This window comes from Gopherus evgoodei, chromosome 17 (genome assembly GCF_007399415.2).
Source record: "Gopherus evgoodei ecotype Sinaloan lineage chromosome 17, rGopEvg1_v1.p, whole genome shotgun sequence".
Lineage (NCBI taxonomy): Eukaryota > Metazoa > Chordata > Testudines > Testudinidae > Gopherus > Gopherus evgoodei.
This window is the reverse complement of record NC_044338.1, coordinates 10,612,646-10,626,446: the sequence shown is the minus strand read 5'-3', so window position 1 is coordinate 10,626,446 and position 13,801 is coordinate 10,612,646. Positions and strand designations below refer to the sequence as shown.

General features: G+C 42.8%; 1 protein-coding gene across 5 annotated transcripts in view; it reads right to left on the bottom strand.

Moving 5' to 3' along the window:
• The window catches only part of RAP1GAP2 (RAP1 GTPase activating protein 2), a 241,162-nt gene that overhangs the window by 116,380 nt on the left and 110,981 nt on the right, over positions 1-13,801 (bottom strand). Inside the window, exon 1 of one of the 5 annotated variants that reach the window (XM_030536308.1) lies at positions 9,909-10,074. The exons of the other annotated variants lie outside the window; for them this stretch is intronic. Within the exon in view, the coding sequence (XP_030392168.1) occupies positions 9,909-10,015 (107 nt within the window). The 5' untranslated portion in view covers positions 10,016-10,074. Of the gene's footprint in view, positions 1-9,908; positions 10,075-13,801 lie in introns of those variants that run through there. 5 annotated transcript variants of the gene reach the window in all.

The following is a 13,801-nucleotide window of genomic DNA, read 5'->3' as shown; positions in this document are numbered from 1 at the left end:
AAGAGTAATTCCCATCCCAGTTAATGACAATGCAGTGCTCTGTACACTTTCTGTTTGTTCTTCTCTTGGGGGGGGGGAGAGAGAGAGAGAGACCCTCTACTTTCAAGCCAGGGAAAGGTTGAATTGAATAAAATACTTGAGTCTGATTGTCAGCTGCTGTCAACCCATAGATTTCAATGGAGCTGCATCAACTGACACCAGCTGAGGATCTGGAACACGTACTTTAAACATAGGCTTGAACCACAAATCTGTATCTGAAAAAACAAACAAACAAACAAACAAAAAAAAAACCTTTAAATGTTTAGAACCCAAACCCTGAACCGGATGCTCATTTTACAGCAGATGCCATCTCTGTAATAGGCTGAACCAAAAAGCCTGGATTTGAGCCTTCTCCATTGTGGATCTGTTCAAAATCCAAATCCCAGGTGCAACCCCACTGACTGATGGAATGCCTCAGATTTACACCAGGACCCAAATCCACCTCTTCCTTATCTTAAAATATTTAGAAACTGAGCCACAAAAAGAACAACACGTGATGTAACATCTACCTTGTTATTAAATATAATGAGTGTTAGCAGGAGCAGCAAAAGGAGATCTAGAATGAAAATTGCAGTGTTGGGTACTCGGTCAATGAGATGGAAAGATTGACAACTTAGTCCTTTTTATTTATTCTACAGAATCAGAGAAGATCAGGGTTGGAAGAGACCTCAGGAGGTATCTAGTCCAACCCCCTGCTCAAAGCAGGACCAACCCCAACTAAATCATCCCTGCCAGGGCTTTGTCAAGCCAGGCCTTAAAAACCTCTAAGGATGGAGATTCCACCATCTCCCTAGGTAACCCATTCCAGTGCTTCACCACCCTCCTAGTGAAAGAGTGTTTCCTAATATCCAACCCAGACCTCCCCCACTGCAACTTGAGACCATTGCTCCTTGTTCTATCACCTGCCACCACTGAGAACAGCTAAGCTTCATCCTCTTTGGAACCCCCCTTCAGGTAGTCGAAAGCTGCTATCAAATCCCCCCTCACTCTTCTCTTCTGCAGACTAAATAACCCCAGTTCCCTCAGCCTCTCCTCATAAGTCATGTGCCCCAGCCCCTAATCATTTTCCTTGCCCTGCGCTGGATTCTCTCCAATTTGTCAACATGCTCTCTGTACTTCCTTTTTCATTACAAAACAGTTAATAAAAAGCTCATTTCTGCCAGCCTATCAAATTTTAGGGGATCTTTCAAACAAAACAAAAAAACCTGTGGACACTAGCTGGATTGCTAGTGTGAGTCACTTCTATTGAGTATCATGCATGTCCTCCTGTACGTAAATCAAGTTATGAAAATGAGTAGATAACAATAAAGTTGGTTGAAAATTCATTGAAGGAATAGTTTTGCATTGGAAAGTGCAATTTCATCAAAATCAAAACATTTCAGGGAATGTCAATTTAAAAAATATCTATGGGAAAAGTTGAAGTGTCTTATTTCTTTTAGATACATTTAGTTTAGACTTTCATATTATATTTATTGCATTATAATGTTTCAATATTATAGAAACAAAACAACGCAGCATTATCTAAATAACACAATTCAAGATTATTCAAACAAATATTTCAGAATTTTCATGGTGTGGGAACTCTCAAAACTTTGGCTCTTTTGTTCTGATTCAGATCAAAAAGATATTTCAAAATGTTGGAATTTCCCCATTGAACGGAAAATTCTTTTTCCAGCCAGCTCCCAGGTAATAACAATCGGAGTAAGCATGTAGTAGGACAAGCACCCAGCTGGAGGGACAGGAGGCAGGATGGGGCCAAACCCATCCCTGTTCTGACTCTGTGGAAGTCAGTGCAGTTACGCTAGTTGTGGATGGATGTAGCCCTAAGCTGTGTGGAGGGCTAGCACCTTCATATTATACTTGAGCTGCATGAAAATGCTATTCAATGGAATTTCACCTACTGGGTAGGAAATCCCCCAGAAAACAGGTGATGCTAAGGTTTCTTGATTCCTTTCAATGAGTATTTGCAGAATGCTCCTACCTATATGCTTTTAAACCTTCATTAAAGCAAAAAATTCTAGGTTCTGGTTCCTGTATCTTCTGAATAGAGCTAGTCAAAAACTATGGGGGGGATGTCAAATTTTTAAAAAAATCAAAATTTCACAAAAATTTGTCAACATTTCAAAAGCATATTGCCCATTCTATAAGCTGGTTGATCAAAAAGTTATAGTGAAAACATCTTTGCTGAAAATTCAACAATTTGAAAAAGTTTTACCAGGTCAGCGTGGGAAGTTGTGAACCCTAATGCCCAAATTATGCAGCCATGTATATTCAGAACTTTTGTCAATTGCTTGGAATTGGAATAAACAAACCACATATATAAGCGCCTAAATTCCATGAGAATGAGTATAAGATCTAGGATAAACTAGAACAGAATAGAAGTTGAGGGCAGAAATTCTCCTTAAGTGCTTTTGCCTGTAGGTCTTCCATAAAACCTCAATCTCGAGCACCCAAGACCACCCTCCGTTTGACTTCAAAAGGATTAATCTGGATGAGGACCCGAGTACTCACTCGTCATGAAGAGATGCATACAGAGCATAAACTGTGTCTGAAAGAGGAGGTGGAACTGGGTAGCCTTTCTCATATAATGAACCTCAAGAGAAACTAAGGGTACCATTGAATGCTTGAATTCCTGATGCAGGCCAAACTTTGAATAAGCATCTGACTGAAACTGGAGATGCTTTGGGGATTCTTCCTGCAGCACACAGGTTCTTTTTGGATAGCGTGAACCGAAAGTGTCTCTTATGATACGGTCAGCCCACTTCTGCCATCATTACTCACCCTGAGTAAAATCTTGTTCCAGGAATAGCCCCTATTGAAACCAATGGAACTACTTGCAGTGCTACCTTGGAATTGGTTTGGGGAAGAGAGATTCACGTTGACAGGGATAGAAGAGTGACACGAGGTGAAATCCTAACCCCACTGACTTCAACAAGGCTCGGATTTCAGCCACTATCACTAGATCCACTGCTTTTTTCTTCCAATACCTGTCAGGGAAGATCTTGAGAATACTTAGTCCTGCCATGAGTTTAGGGGACTGGACTAGATGACCTCGAGAGGTCCCTTCCAGTCCTATAATTCTATACAAGTTGTGCTCAAGAGCCAGAGTTGCTAGCACAGGGGTGGCAAACTTTAAAGTGTGTGGCTGGCCATGAATGCTCATGAAATTGGGGCTGGGGTGCAGGATGGTGTGAGGGCTCTAGCTGGAGATGTGGGCTCTGGGGTGGGGCCAGAAATGAGACGTTCAGGGTGAGAGATGGGGCTCCAGGCTAGGGCAGGAGCTTGAGGCGTAGGGGGAGGGGGACTGACTCCAGCTAGAGGTGCGGGCTCTGGGGTGGGGCTGGGGATGAGAGATTTGGTTTAGGGGGGTGCTCCAGGCTGGGACCAAGGGGTTCAGAGGGCAGGAGGGGGATCAGGGCTGGGGAAGGGGGTTGGGGAATGGGGGTAGTGAGGGCTTGGGCTTGGGGTGCGGGCCCTGGGGTGGGGCCAGAAATGAGTTCAGGATGTGTGAGGGGGCTCTGGACTGGGGGTCAGGGTGTGGGAGAGGAATCATGGCTGGGCCAGAGGCACGGGAGGGGGTCAGGGTGCAGGCTCCGGATGGCACTTACCTGAAGCAGCTCCTGGAAGCAGCAGCATGTCTCGCCTCCAGCTCCTACGCAGAAGTGCGGCCAGGCGGGTCTGCACACTGCCCCATCCACAGGCACCACCCCCGCAGATCCCATTGGCCACAGTTCCCAGCCAATGAGAACTGCAGTGGTGGCACTTGGGGCAGGGGCAGCAGGCGCAGCCCCCGGCTGCTCCAAAACATAAGAGCCAGAGGAGGGGACATGCCGCTGCTCCTGGGAGCAGCACACACACGAGCAGCAGCCTCCGACCCCACTCCACAGATGGAGCATGGGAGCAGGGCAAGCCCCAGACCCTGCTCCCCAATTGACTGGAGGGCCAGATATGGCCCGCAGCCCGTAGTTTGCCTACGCCTGTGCTAGTGCAATGCAGAGGCGCAAGTGGCTGTCGAGCAGTTCCCCTCTGTTGGATGATTCCCTCCATTGTATATGCACTACACAGTGCCATCCAGCTACTCCAGCTATGCACTGGCTTCAGGATTTTGCCCTATCTTAAAGTAACTTGCAGGTACTGAAGCATGAGTCAGCAAAGAGACAGAATGGCATCGTTTGGTTGAGACTTGGAAGGAATTATGCATTTGCAAATTAACAGTTTAAATCTGTCTACACAAAGCTTTCTCCAAGGTATAATTCGCAAAAGGAAAAACCAAAGCACAACTAGGAACAAGGTGACATTTAACTGCAAATGAGTTTAGCTTTAATTACTCCTCTGTACAGAGGATAAACATTGTTCAGTACAGTTCACAGAGCCCTGCATTCAAACATGCATTATTGCATGTACTGTTGTTTTTATAGGTCACTGAATGGATCACACACAATCAGATATTACGCCAAAGGTAACTTGAAAGTCCCCAATTTTTTCTTTCATATATATATATACACACAAATAGGTGCTGCCACACCCCCATCTTGAAGTTGTTTCCATTATATACAGGATTTACAGCTTGGTTCAATCTACAAAGAGTCCTAAGGATGGCTGGCAGTCAACATGTGGCTAATGATGGGAATAGATTCGTATTATTGACAGTTCTTGTTTTATAATCTAATATTAGAACCAGTAAAAAAAAAAATCAAACTTTCATAATTGTTAAAATGAAGCATTCACAGAATAGTGGATAGTATGGCCAGAAGGGATCATTATGATCATCTAGTCCAGTGGTTCTCAATCTTTCCAGACTACTGTACCCCTTTCAGGAGTCTGATTTGTCTTGTGTATCCCCAAGTTTCACCTTATCTAAAAACTACTTGTTTAAAAAATGAGACATAAAAATACAAAAAGTGACATAGCGTACTATCACTGAAAAATAGCTGACTCTCTCATCTGGACCACATATTATAAAATAAATCAAGTGAAATATAAATACTGTACTTACATTTCAGAGTATAATATATAGAGCACCATAAACAAGTCATTGTCTGTATGAAATTTTAGTTTGTACTGATTTCACTAGTGTTTTTTATGTAGCCTGTTGTAAAACTAGGCAAATATCTAGATGAGTTGATGTACCCCTGGAAGATCTCTGTGTACCCCAGGGCTACGCGTACCCCTGGTTGAGAACCACTGATCTAATCTGAACCTCCGCATAACACAGCATAGATTTTCAGACAGTCATTACTGCATTGAGACAACAACATGAAATAAAGCATCTTTCAGAAAGACACCTAAGATATAATCCTGGCCCCACTGAAGTTAATGGATTGATGATTTAAAGACTTAGGGTAACAGAGAGTCAGTGGAGGGTAAAAGAAAGGTTGGAAGACCCAAAACCAAGCAGATGGATGTAATAAACAATTATTTGATTAGCTGCAGAGTTTCTGAGAAACTCCTTCAAGACAGACTGGGATGGAGAAGAGCCAACCCCACACAGATAAGAGCTAGGCTAGATAGAAGAAGGGGAGATGACAGAATCTACCATATCCAGTGCTTAATTTGTGGCAGGACTTGCCAGGGCTGAGCCCTGGGGACACCTCTAGGCTTGACAGTTCGTAGCCCCGGCACCTCTGGGTTTGCTGCATCAACTATGAAAGTAAAAAAAATTCCTTGAGCCTCAGCACCCAATTATTTGAGCCCTCTTTCATTACAAATTAAGCACTGGCCACCTCCATTGTTAAACTATTTCAATGGTTAATTACCCTCACTAAAACTTGTGTCTCGTTTCCAGTTTCCTAGTAAAAAAAAAAGAAAATCTAGGGCACCATGCTGGATTCTGGGGCACTGAGCAGAGGCAGTAGGAGTTTTGGATTCACAAAGAGAAATAGTAATTAAAAGTGCTAGTTGTTACTACACATTACTTGCCATTTACTTAGGATCAACAGTGACATCTAGGATAGCTTCCAAAGGAACAGGACTGGTGTGGATTGACTGAGGGATTGACTGTTTCAGGAAGGAAGGCAGTGGGAACAAAGTCAGTATAAACCTGGCTTCTGGAAAGAAAACTCAGGGAAGTCAATTTGCAGCGCTATACTTTGGTCGGTTGCTAATAAATACGCAACACAGGCCACCAAGGAGTCAGCATCTGCTACCAAACCTGACGTACTTGCATACGGCTCACGTGGAGTGAAATTCAATGGCAAATGCAGAACAAAGACTGAACGTTTGAAAAAATATCTTCGCTTTAACACCACAACTAAATGGCACTTTTCCCCACTTATATCGCTTGTATGGCACTGGAAACTTACATAAGTGCAACAGTGCAACTAGGGCACGTATACCAAAATACTTGCAGTCCCTCTCCAGAAAACAGTTCCTAGCAGACAAGAAAGCAGCCACAGGGGGGGTCTTGTTCTTCCCTTGAGACTCCCGTTAGCCTCAATAAACACTCAACAGGGGCTAAACTAGGCGAGAGTTTGTGCTAGACATGGTGCTATAAAATCAGACATGCCTTTTATGGACCAGATTTTCAGAAGAGCTGAGAGCCAAATTTTCAGGTGCCCAACACCCACAGTTGAAGCCAGATTTCTCAGAGTGCTCATTCCCATCTTTTTCCTTGGACATTTTGGGCCTGATCCTGCAGTCATTATGTAGGCAAAATTCTCATTGATTTCAGTGGGGGGGGGGGGCGGTTTCAGCATCAACAGTTTGAGAAAGAGGCCACTGAACATCACTTAACACCTGCTCCCGCATATGCTCTCTTGTTTACCAGTTTCTTAGCGGGTTGTAGCTTCACTTCTTGTAACCACTCCACAAAAAACACCAAAAAACAACTTCATGATCAAACACAACATGCTGAAGGCCTGATCCTGCAAACACTTAGGTAGGTGAATTACTTGATTCACTGGTGCCTGATCCAGCTCCCATTAAATTCAATGGGAGCCTTTACTGATTTTGGCGGGAGCTGGATCAGGCCCTGAGGTAGCCCCATTGTGCTTAATTCACTTACACGGAACTGTGAATGCTCTGAGCCCATCTAAGGATTAAGATCATTTCTTCAAAATCCAACCCTTGACATTTTTTTTTTTTAAAAAGGAGAGCTCAGCACCCAGCAGCTCCCATTTAAACACTTATTATGTATTTGTATTGCAGTAGCTCCTAAAAGCCAGGGCACCACGCGGCCATAGCACAAAGCGGGAGGTGTAATTTCCGGCTCAGGCAGACTCACATGCATTAGGTTTGACTGAGCTAGCAGGGCAACCGCTGTGGCAAAGGCCGTGGGACGGACTAGCTGCCCCTAGTACATTCCTGCCATGGACCCTACGTGTGTATTCAGGTGGCCAGCCTCTATTCGTAGTGTACTAGTTCAATCAGAGCTACCATGCGTAAGTCTACGAGAGCTGGAAATTAAACCACAGGCTCAGGAAGAGACATACTCTAAGACGGGGTTCTCAACCTTTTTCTTTCTGAGCCCCCCCAGGCTATAAAACTTCCATGGTCCACCTGTGCCACAACAACTGATTTTCTGTATATCCAGTAGATTAACACCCAGGGCTGGTGTTAGGGGGTAGCTAGCAGGCCAATTGCCCAGAGCCCTGCACCAAAGGCGACCCCGCGAAGCTAAGTTGCTCGGGGTTTGGCTTTCAGTCCTGGATGGCTGGGCTCGGGCTCTGGCTTTTTGCCCTTTGCCTCAGCGAGTGTAACACCAGCCCTGCTCTCTGGTTTGTTTTGGCAAAACCCTCTGAAACTTGCTCGTGGCCTGCCAGGAGTCTCAGACCCCTGGTTGAGACAATCCCCGCCCAAAAGAGCTCACAGTCCAAGCATAAGACTATATACAACAGGTGGGGAGAGTGCAAGGTGACAGTGGGACAATAGTGGTCGGCACGGCTGGCTAGCCATAGTCAACTTTTTGGTAGGTATCACGGCAGAGGGATTTGAAAGGGGACACTGAGGTGGCTTTGGCAATGTTTCCGGAGAGCGCCTCCCGGGAACAAGAAGTAGTACTCAACATACTGAACTCTTTTGAAAATCTGGCCCTAAATGGCCAAGAGACTAATGATTATTATTTGCTAATCGCTTGGCACTGTACAAGAGTAAAGATCATCTTTACCCCAATGGGGTGCTATGGGAGACATTCAGCAACCTTTATGTGATTCCCCTTATGGAAACATCCTTTAGAATTCAATCAGGATTAAAAGGAAAGGCTTGTATAGTAATGGAATCAAGTTGTAAACAATAACCCTCAAAATCTATAGGATTTAATGCAGAATGAGATATTTTTATAAGCTTTTTTTTAATCAGACCATAGCCGAGATAGAATCCTCTATTACAAACCCACCTGCAGAAAGGGGTTCATTCGCCATTTAATTCTACGGGACTGTTCCATAAGGTTATGTAGGAGCCCATTGTTATTGTGACAGTGCCAAAAAGCATGCAAGGTGTCTCAAAGAGAAAAGAATGATCTCAAAAGGTTACAATCTATGGTCCCAATCCTGCAAGTGCTGACTACTGGGAGAATGCCTACTGACTTTCTTTTTCTGCCCAATGGCACAGTCTGCAGCTGAGAGCCCCAGTTTTAGATGTGATGAGTGCAGATGGGAGGGGTTGCAGTGAAGAATGAGAAGCATTATGGCAATAAGATGATTCAATTCAAATGTGAACACAATTTGGTATTTTCCAGATCAGGCAGAGGCCCCAAGAGCACCAAGTCACATATATCTTAACTACTGTTTTTAATGTTATAACCAGCAACGCCTCCAGGAACAAAAACATAACATTTCAGCAATACATAGGGTCTGCCTTAAAATCCACAAAAGCAAAACTCTGTCCCTAAGTCAACCTGCTCTCTGAGGCACCATATAGCAGGAATGTCCAAACTCAGTAAAATGTTACCTCAGAGCAGGTGCCACAAAACTTAGCGACACTGCGGTGAGCCCAGCCTTAACTCTGGATTGCCCTGCTTTTGTGGATTTGTCAGATCATCATATTTTTAAAATGTAGTTTTGAATTATTCTATTATGCCTTCCTATATGAAAATTAAAAAGAAGTTTAAATCTCTCTATGAAGTATAAATACTAAGTTGAAGTGATAATTGTCTGATCTCCACTTTAGACTAAAAATTATATACATTGCATAAATTTGGGTGCACATCTTATTATTTTAACAAGAAAGTTGCCAGTACAAACTACATAAGGAGACAGAGCTCTCTGAATAAAAGACATAAAATAAACAAAATCATTGTAAATCTTTGAAGAAAATAGAAACTCTCATTAATATGCCAAAAATTCAGCAACTATATCCATCAGATGACAGCTAACACGCCATTCAAAACACACTGGTTCCCCAAACCACAAAGTTGAAGACAAAGTACAGTCCACATCTTAGTCAATGAATCTGAAAACCATTTGTCAACTGTTTTTCAGGAAAGAGACAAAGCCGTTAATCTGAGTCAAATCAGTTCTACAAAACACTGCAATCCCCGGGAAGAAAACAGTCTGTCTTGGCTTTATATAGCAAAAAATATTTAGGGTCAATAGATAAACTTACAGGGGCTGAAGGAGTCTGATCTCTCTCTCTTTCTCTAACTATACACATACATAAATCTTTAACAGTTATGAAAGGGGTTTGAGCACATAGGTGTTATCATCATGTCTATTGTTTTGCTTTGGAATAGTATTGTCAGCACATACAAATATACATTCTCATCAGAGTATGATCGATAAAACACAAGCATGGATACAATACAGACAGACTGCGGGCTCCACAATTCCCCTCCTTCCCCAGATTTCAGCTAACATTTCAATACCGAAGTAGTGGCAATGACTGTTCTTTTTCTTGAATCAAGAGAGAAAAGACTGAATAAACTCGTGCTTTACCTTTTTTCTTTATTTTGCTTTCTGGATTTGTGCAACAACCCTATAAGGACAACAGCTGCTCGGATCCCTGCCCTTTTAGAATGCATCCTGTCAGCCGGTTGTGACATAGTTAAGGTGACACTTCCACAGGCTCTGCTGCCAATATCCCCAGCCCTTGGCAAGAGACCTGCTTTAAAAAGTGCAAACCTCCCTCCCCTCACTAGCATGCACACTTCTTTTTCTCTCCCTATCGCTCTCTCCTCTGCCTTGTTACTCCTGCCTCATAGGTAAAGCTCTTGCCTGAATCAGGTGACTTCTCTTACTCCCGCGACCTTCAAGTCACCTGCCTCCCCTTCCTAGCTGACTACAGCCTCTGATTCTGCTGCTGCTCTTCTGCTCGGGGTTGCTAAGCTGCCAGCACACAGAAGGGTGGCATTTCCAAGTCAATTAAATCACTTAAAACTGTACCAGCCTCAGATGTGGTCATCGGCTCTTGACTATCTGTCATGCTTGCGTTCAGCCATCAACCACAATCCACCCCCACCCATATCCCCAAAAGAACCGAAGTTGGGGGCTTCTCTTCGATGTTTTAAAGTTAGCATTAAAGCAAAGCAGATGCAGAAGTAACATACTGAGCATTTTCATCAAGCCCTGTAATTTGCTGGATGATACCTGCAAGCAAACCAAATGGAATTGCGTGGAGCTGGGACCCACCTGCAGAGGGAAGCTTTCAGGTTTTCTCCTCTGCTATTGCTTGTTAAAATTTTTCTGAACAAAGAGGATTTTTTTGTGTGTGTGAGAGTGTACAGTGTGTGTTTTACGAAGGCAGAGGGCATTCAAAGCAGCATTGATTTTATGCTGGGGAAACAAAGATTACTAAAAGGTGGGTGTAATTAATTACCATTTTTTGTCATTTTTTTTTTACTAGAAAAAAACCCCAAACCTACAGTCTATGAAAAACTAAGTTTCCGGGGGGGTTGGATCTATTGACACAGTGGCTGTTAATTCACTGAACCAGCTTTAACCAATGGTTTTTAGACTAAATGTAAAGGACAGCATCCCCCTCGCCCCCCAGAATGTCATTTCCTGATTGCTGCTGGGGATTAGATGAATTTTAAGAACATTAAAATGCACAAGGATTTTGTTTTTAATGGTTGGGATCTAATGTTGCAACTAAAATAACTCCATGATTCACACACTGGAGGTTTTTTGAAAAAACCTTGTATAGTTAAGCGTAAAATTCAGATTTTATAACAACCTCAATATGGTCAACTTAATTACAGCATCCTTAAATCTGAAAAGGCAGAATTGTTTTGTTTTTTACATTGCAAAGTGTATTTTCAAGACATTAAATCTTTTCTATACTGGGACAGACCCTCAGCTGAATTAAGTTGGCATAGTGCCAGAATCTAGCTCATTGTGTTGTGTTTAAAATATGCCACATGAATAAATTTTCTACTTTGTCTAGAAGTGTACTGAACCGTATCTGTTAACAGGTGCTGTAAAACATAGCCCCGCTAGTCTGCTACTTACAGTCCATGTTATACTCCTTGCTCCAGCTTTTTTATTAAGTAGACTGTAAATGATCTACCACAGAGCATCAGCATCAACACTTTTCCCTTTCAAAGTATGTTACCATGGAGATAAAAAAAGCAGCTCTCTTCCCTCCTCCTTCCCTACCACTTCCATCCTCCCATATCACTTACCATTCATGCTGGTTTCATTCTCGCATTAGAAATAAACACAGGACCAGCTAAATTACTTGGAACACGTTAACTGCAAGAGGAACTAAACCCCGGGCCTTTGGTTTAAGACATGTACCATAGAAGAGCAGGCAGGCAAAAATTCTAACCTTCTGAAAGACTAAAATATAAGCATCTGGCCAAAGACAGCAATAGTTCTGTATCTCTTTTCCTTTAGAGACAGTATCTTAGTTAGTTGTAATAAACCTATTAGAACATCTAGGCCAGTGCTACTCAAAGTGATGGTCTGTGGACTGGTGCCGGTCCGCAAGCCACTGGCTGCTGGTCCGCGGCAAGTTTCCAGGAAAGAAAGAGAGAAATAATAGTATAATTTAAAAACCACACTGGAATTCCACCAAGAATAATTATCAGTTGATAAAAAGTCGACAATATTAAATAATAGTATGTTTTCAGAAGCACATATTATAATATTGATAAATAAACACAATTTTAAAAAAGTCTGCCAATTTTTATTGTATTCATTATATTGTTTCTGATATAACTTAATATTACTACGAATGTTCAAATAATATTTTCTTGGATCTAGTCATTTTACACTATCTGCTCAAATGCACAGGTTTTCAGTCAGTCTTCAAAGTATTTAAATGGGAACATCTCCACATGTAAGCCACACTCCCATTCCAATAAATACAGTGAAGAATGTTAGTTTTTCTGATCTGATGTGCTACGTGCCTATGCAAAAACGATAATAATATGGCGGAAATATGGTACCAGTCCCTGACACACTGGGGAAAAAGATCTGCCGGTCCGCCACATCAGATAGTTTGAGAAGCACTGATCTAGTCCACCCCTACCCTGAGGGTGTAAAACTATTCCCTATGGTGTAGAACTCTTCCCTATGGTGAACTTTCTAAGTCTTTATCCAGCCTAGTCTTAATGCATGAAGAGTAGGAACACTTTGTTAGTAACAGGGGAATCAGAGCTGAAGTGTATGCTCTCATTGGACACTAAGAGTTTCTTTTATTTCCCCAGGTACTTATGGGAACATAGACAAGTGCAATGGCTGCCTACGCTGATGTTCTTCCCCCAAAGAATTCCTAAATCCCAAAGCCACGCATAGACTGCCAGGCAGAGTTTGAGCAGTGATGTCTCTGTTTGAATTTGGATGTCAGGAATGGGCACTGGAGAGTCTCTTTTCTTTACTGAGGGGATATGGAGGAGGATGGGCAAATTTATGCCTATATCAGTCAACAGATGACTTATTTCCGTGTTATTTTGCCACAAAGAGCGTCCGCCAGCAACTAGCTCAGCAGAGCAGTCTGGAAAATAGGTGGAGCAAATGCATCGACCCAGTAGACCCCATGCTATGGTCATCTAGAAGCCAGTTGCCTTCACATCTCCAAATGCTGACAAATGTGTTCACCCAAGCAAAATAGAACAAAGGTTCATATTGGAGCTTTCAGTGAAAGGATAAGGACACTTCCATCCAATCCTCAGGTCTTCACAAACAATCCTTATCCCAGAATAGAGGAATAACAGGGGGAAGCAAGCAGTAAACTCTAATAATTGTCCTGTGACACTAGAGTTTTGATAGAGACATGAAGCTGAAATATGATCCTAAGCTACCTAGGAACCTTGTAAGTGGGAAAGTCAATCATTAACAGAACATAGGGTTTTCCTGGCAAAGTCCACAAGAAATGTTTGCTCAGGACCAAATAGGCTTTAAAAAGGAACACACAGAGAAGAGGAGGCTTTTTTTAAACCCATCTTCTGTGCTGGATACATCTCAGCAGTCGTTCAAGGACAGTTCATTCATGTGAAAATGTGACCCTTGCTACGCTGTCAGATTCACTGAGCCCATGCTGATCTTCTGAGTAAGTGATAGATGCACCTGGCCTTCTCAACACAGGTTTAGCTTATGCACCCAGTTTTTCACAGAGGCTGAGAATGTTTAAAGCAGTGGAGTACGTGCCTCTTGCTTGTCTGAACTGGCTTCACCACCATCTATTTTCCTCCAACACTCTTCAGACTGCAACTTTGACTCCGTCTCCCAGTGCTGTGTAAAATGGAGTTGGCAATTCCACTGGGGATGCATTGTATTAAGTGAAGGAGAACAATCATGCTTTATACGTACAATCACTAGCCACCCATAGGAACATATGCTTCAATACTCTAGTCACGGTCCCCAAACACTATGGCTTACGATACTGT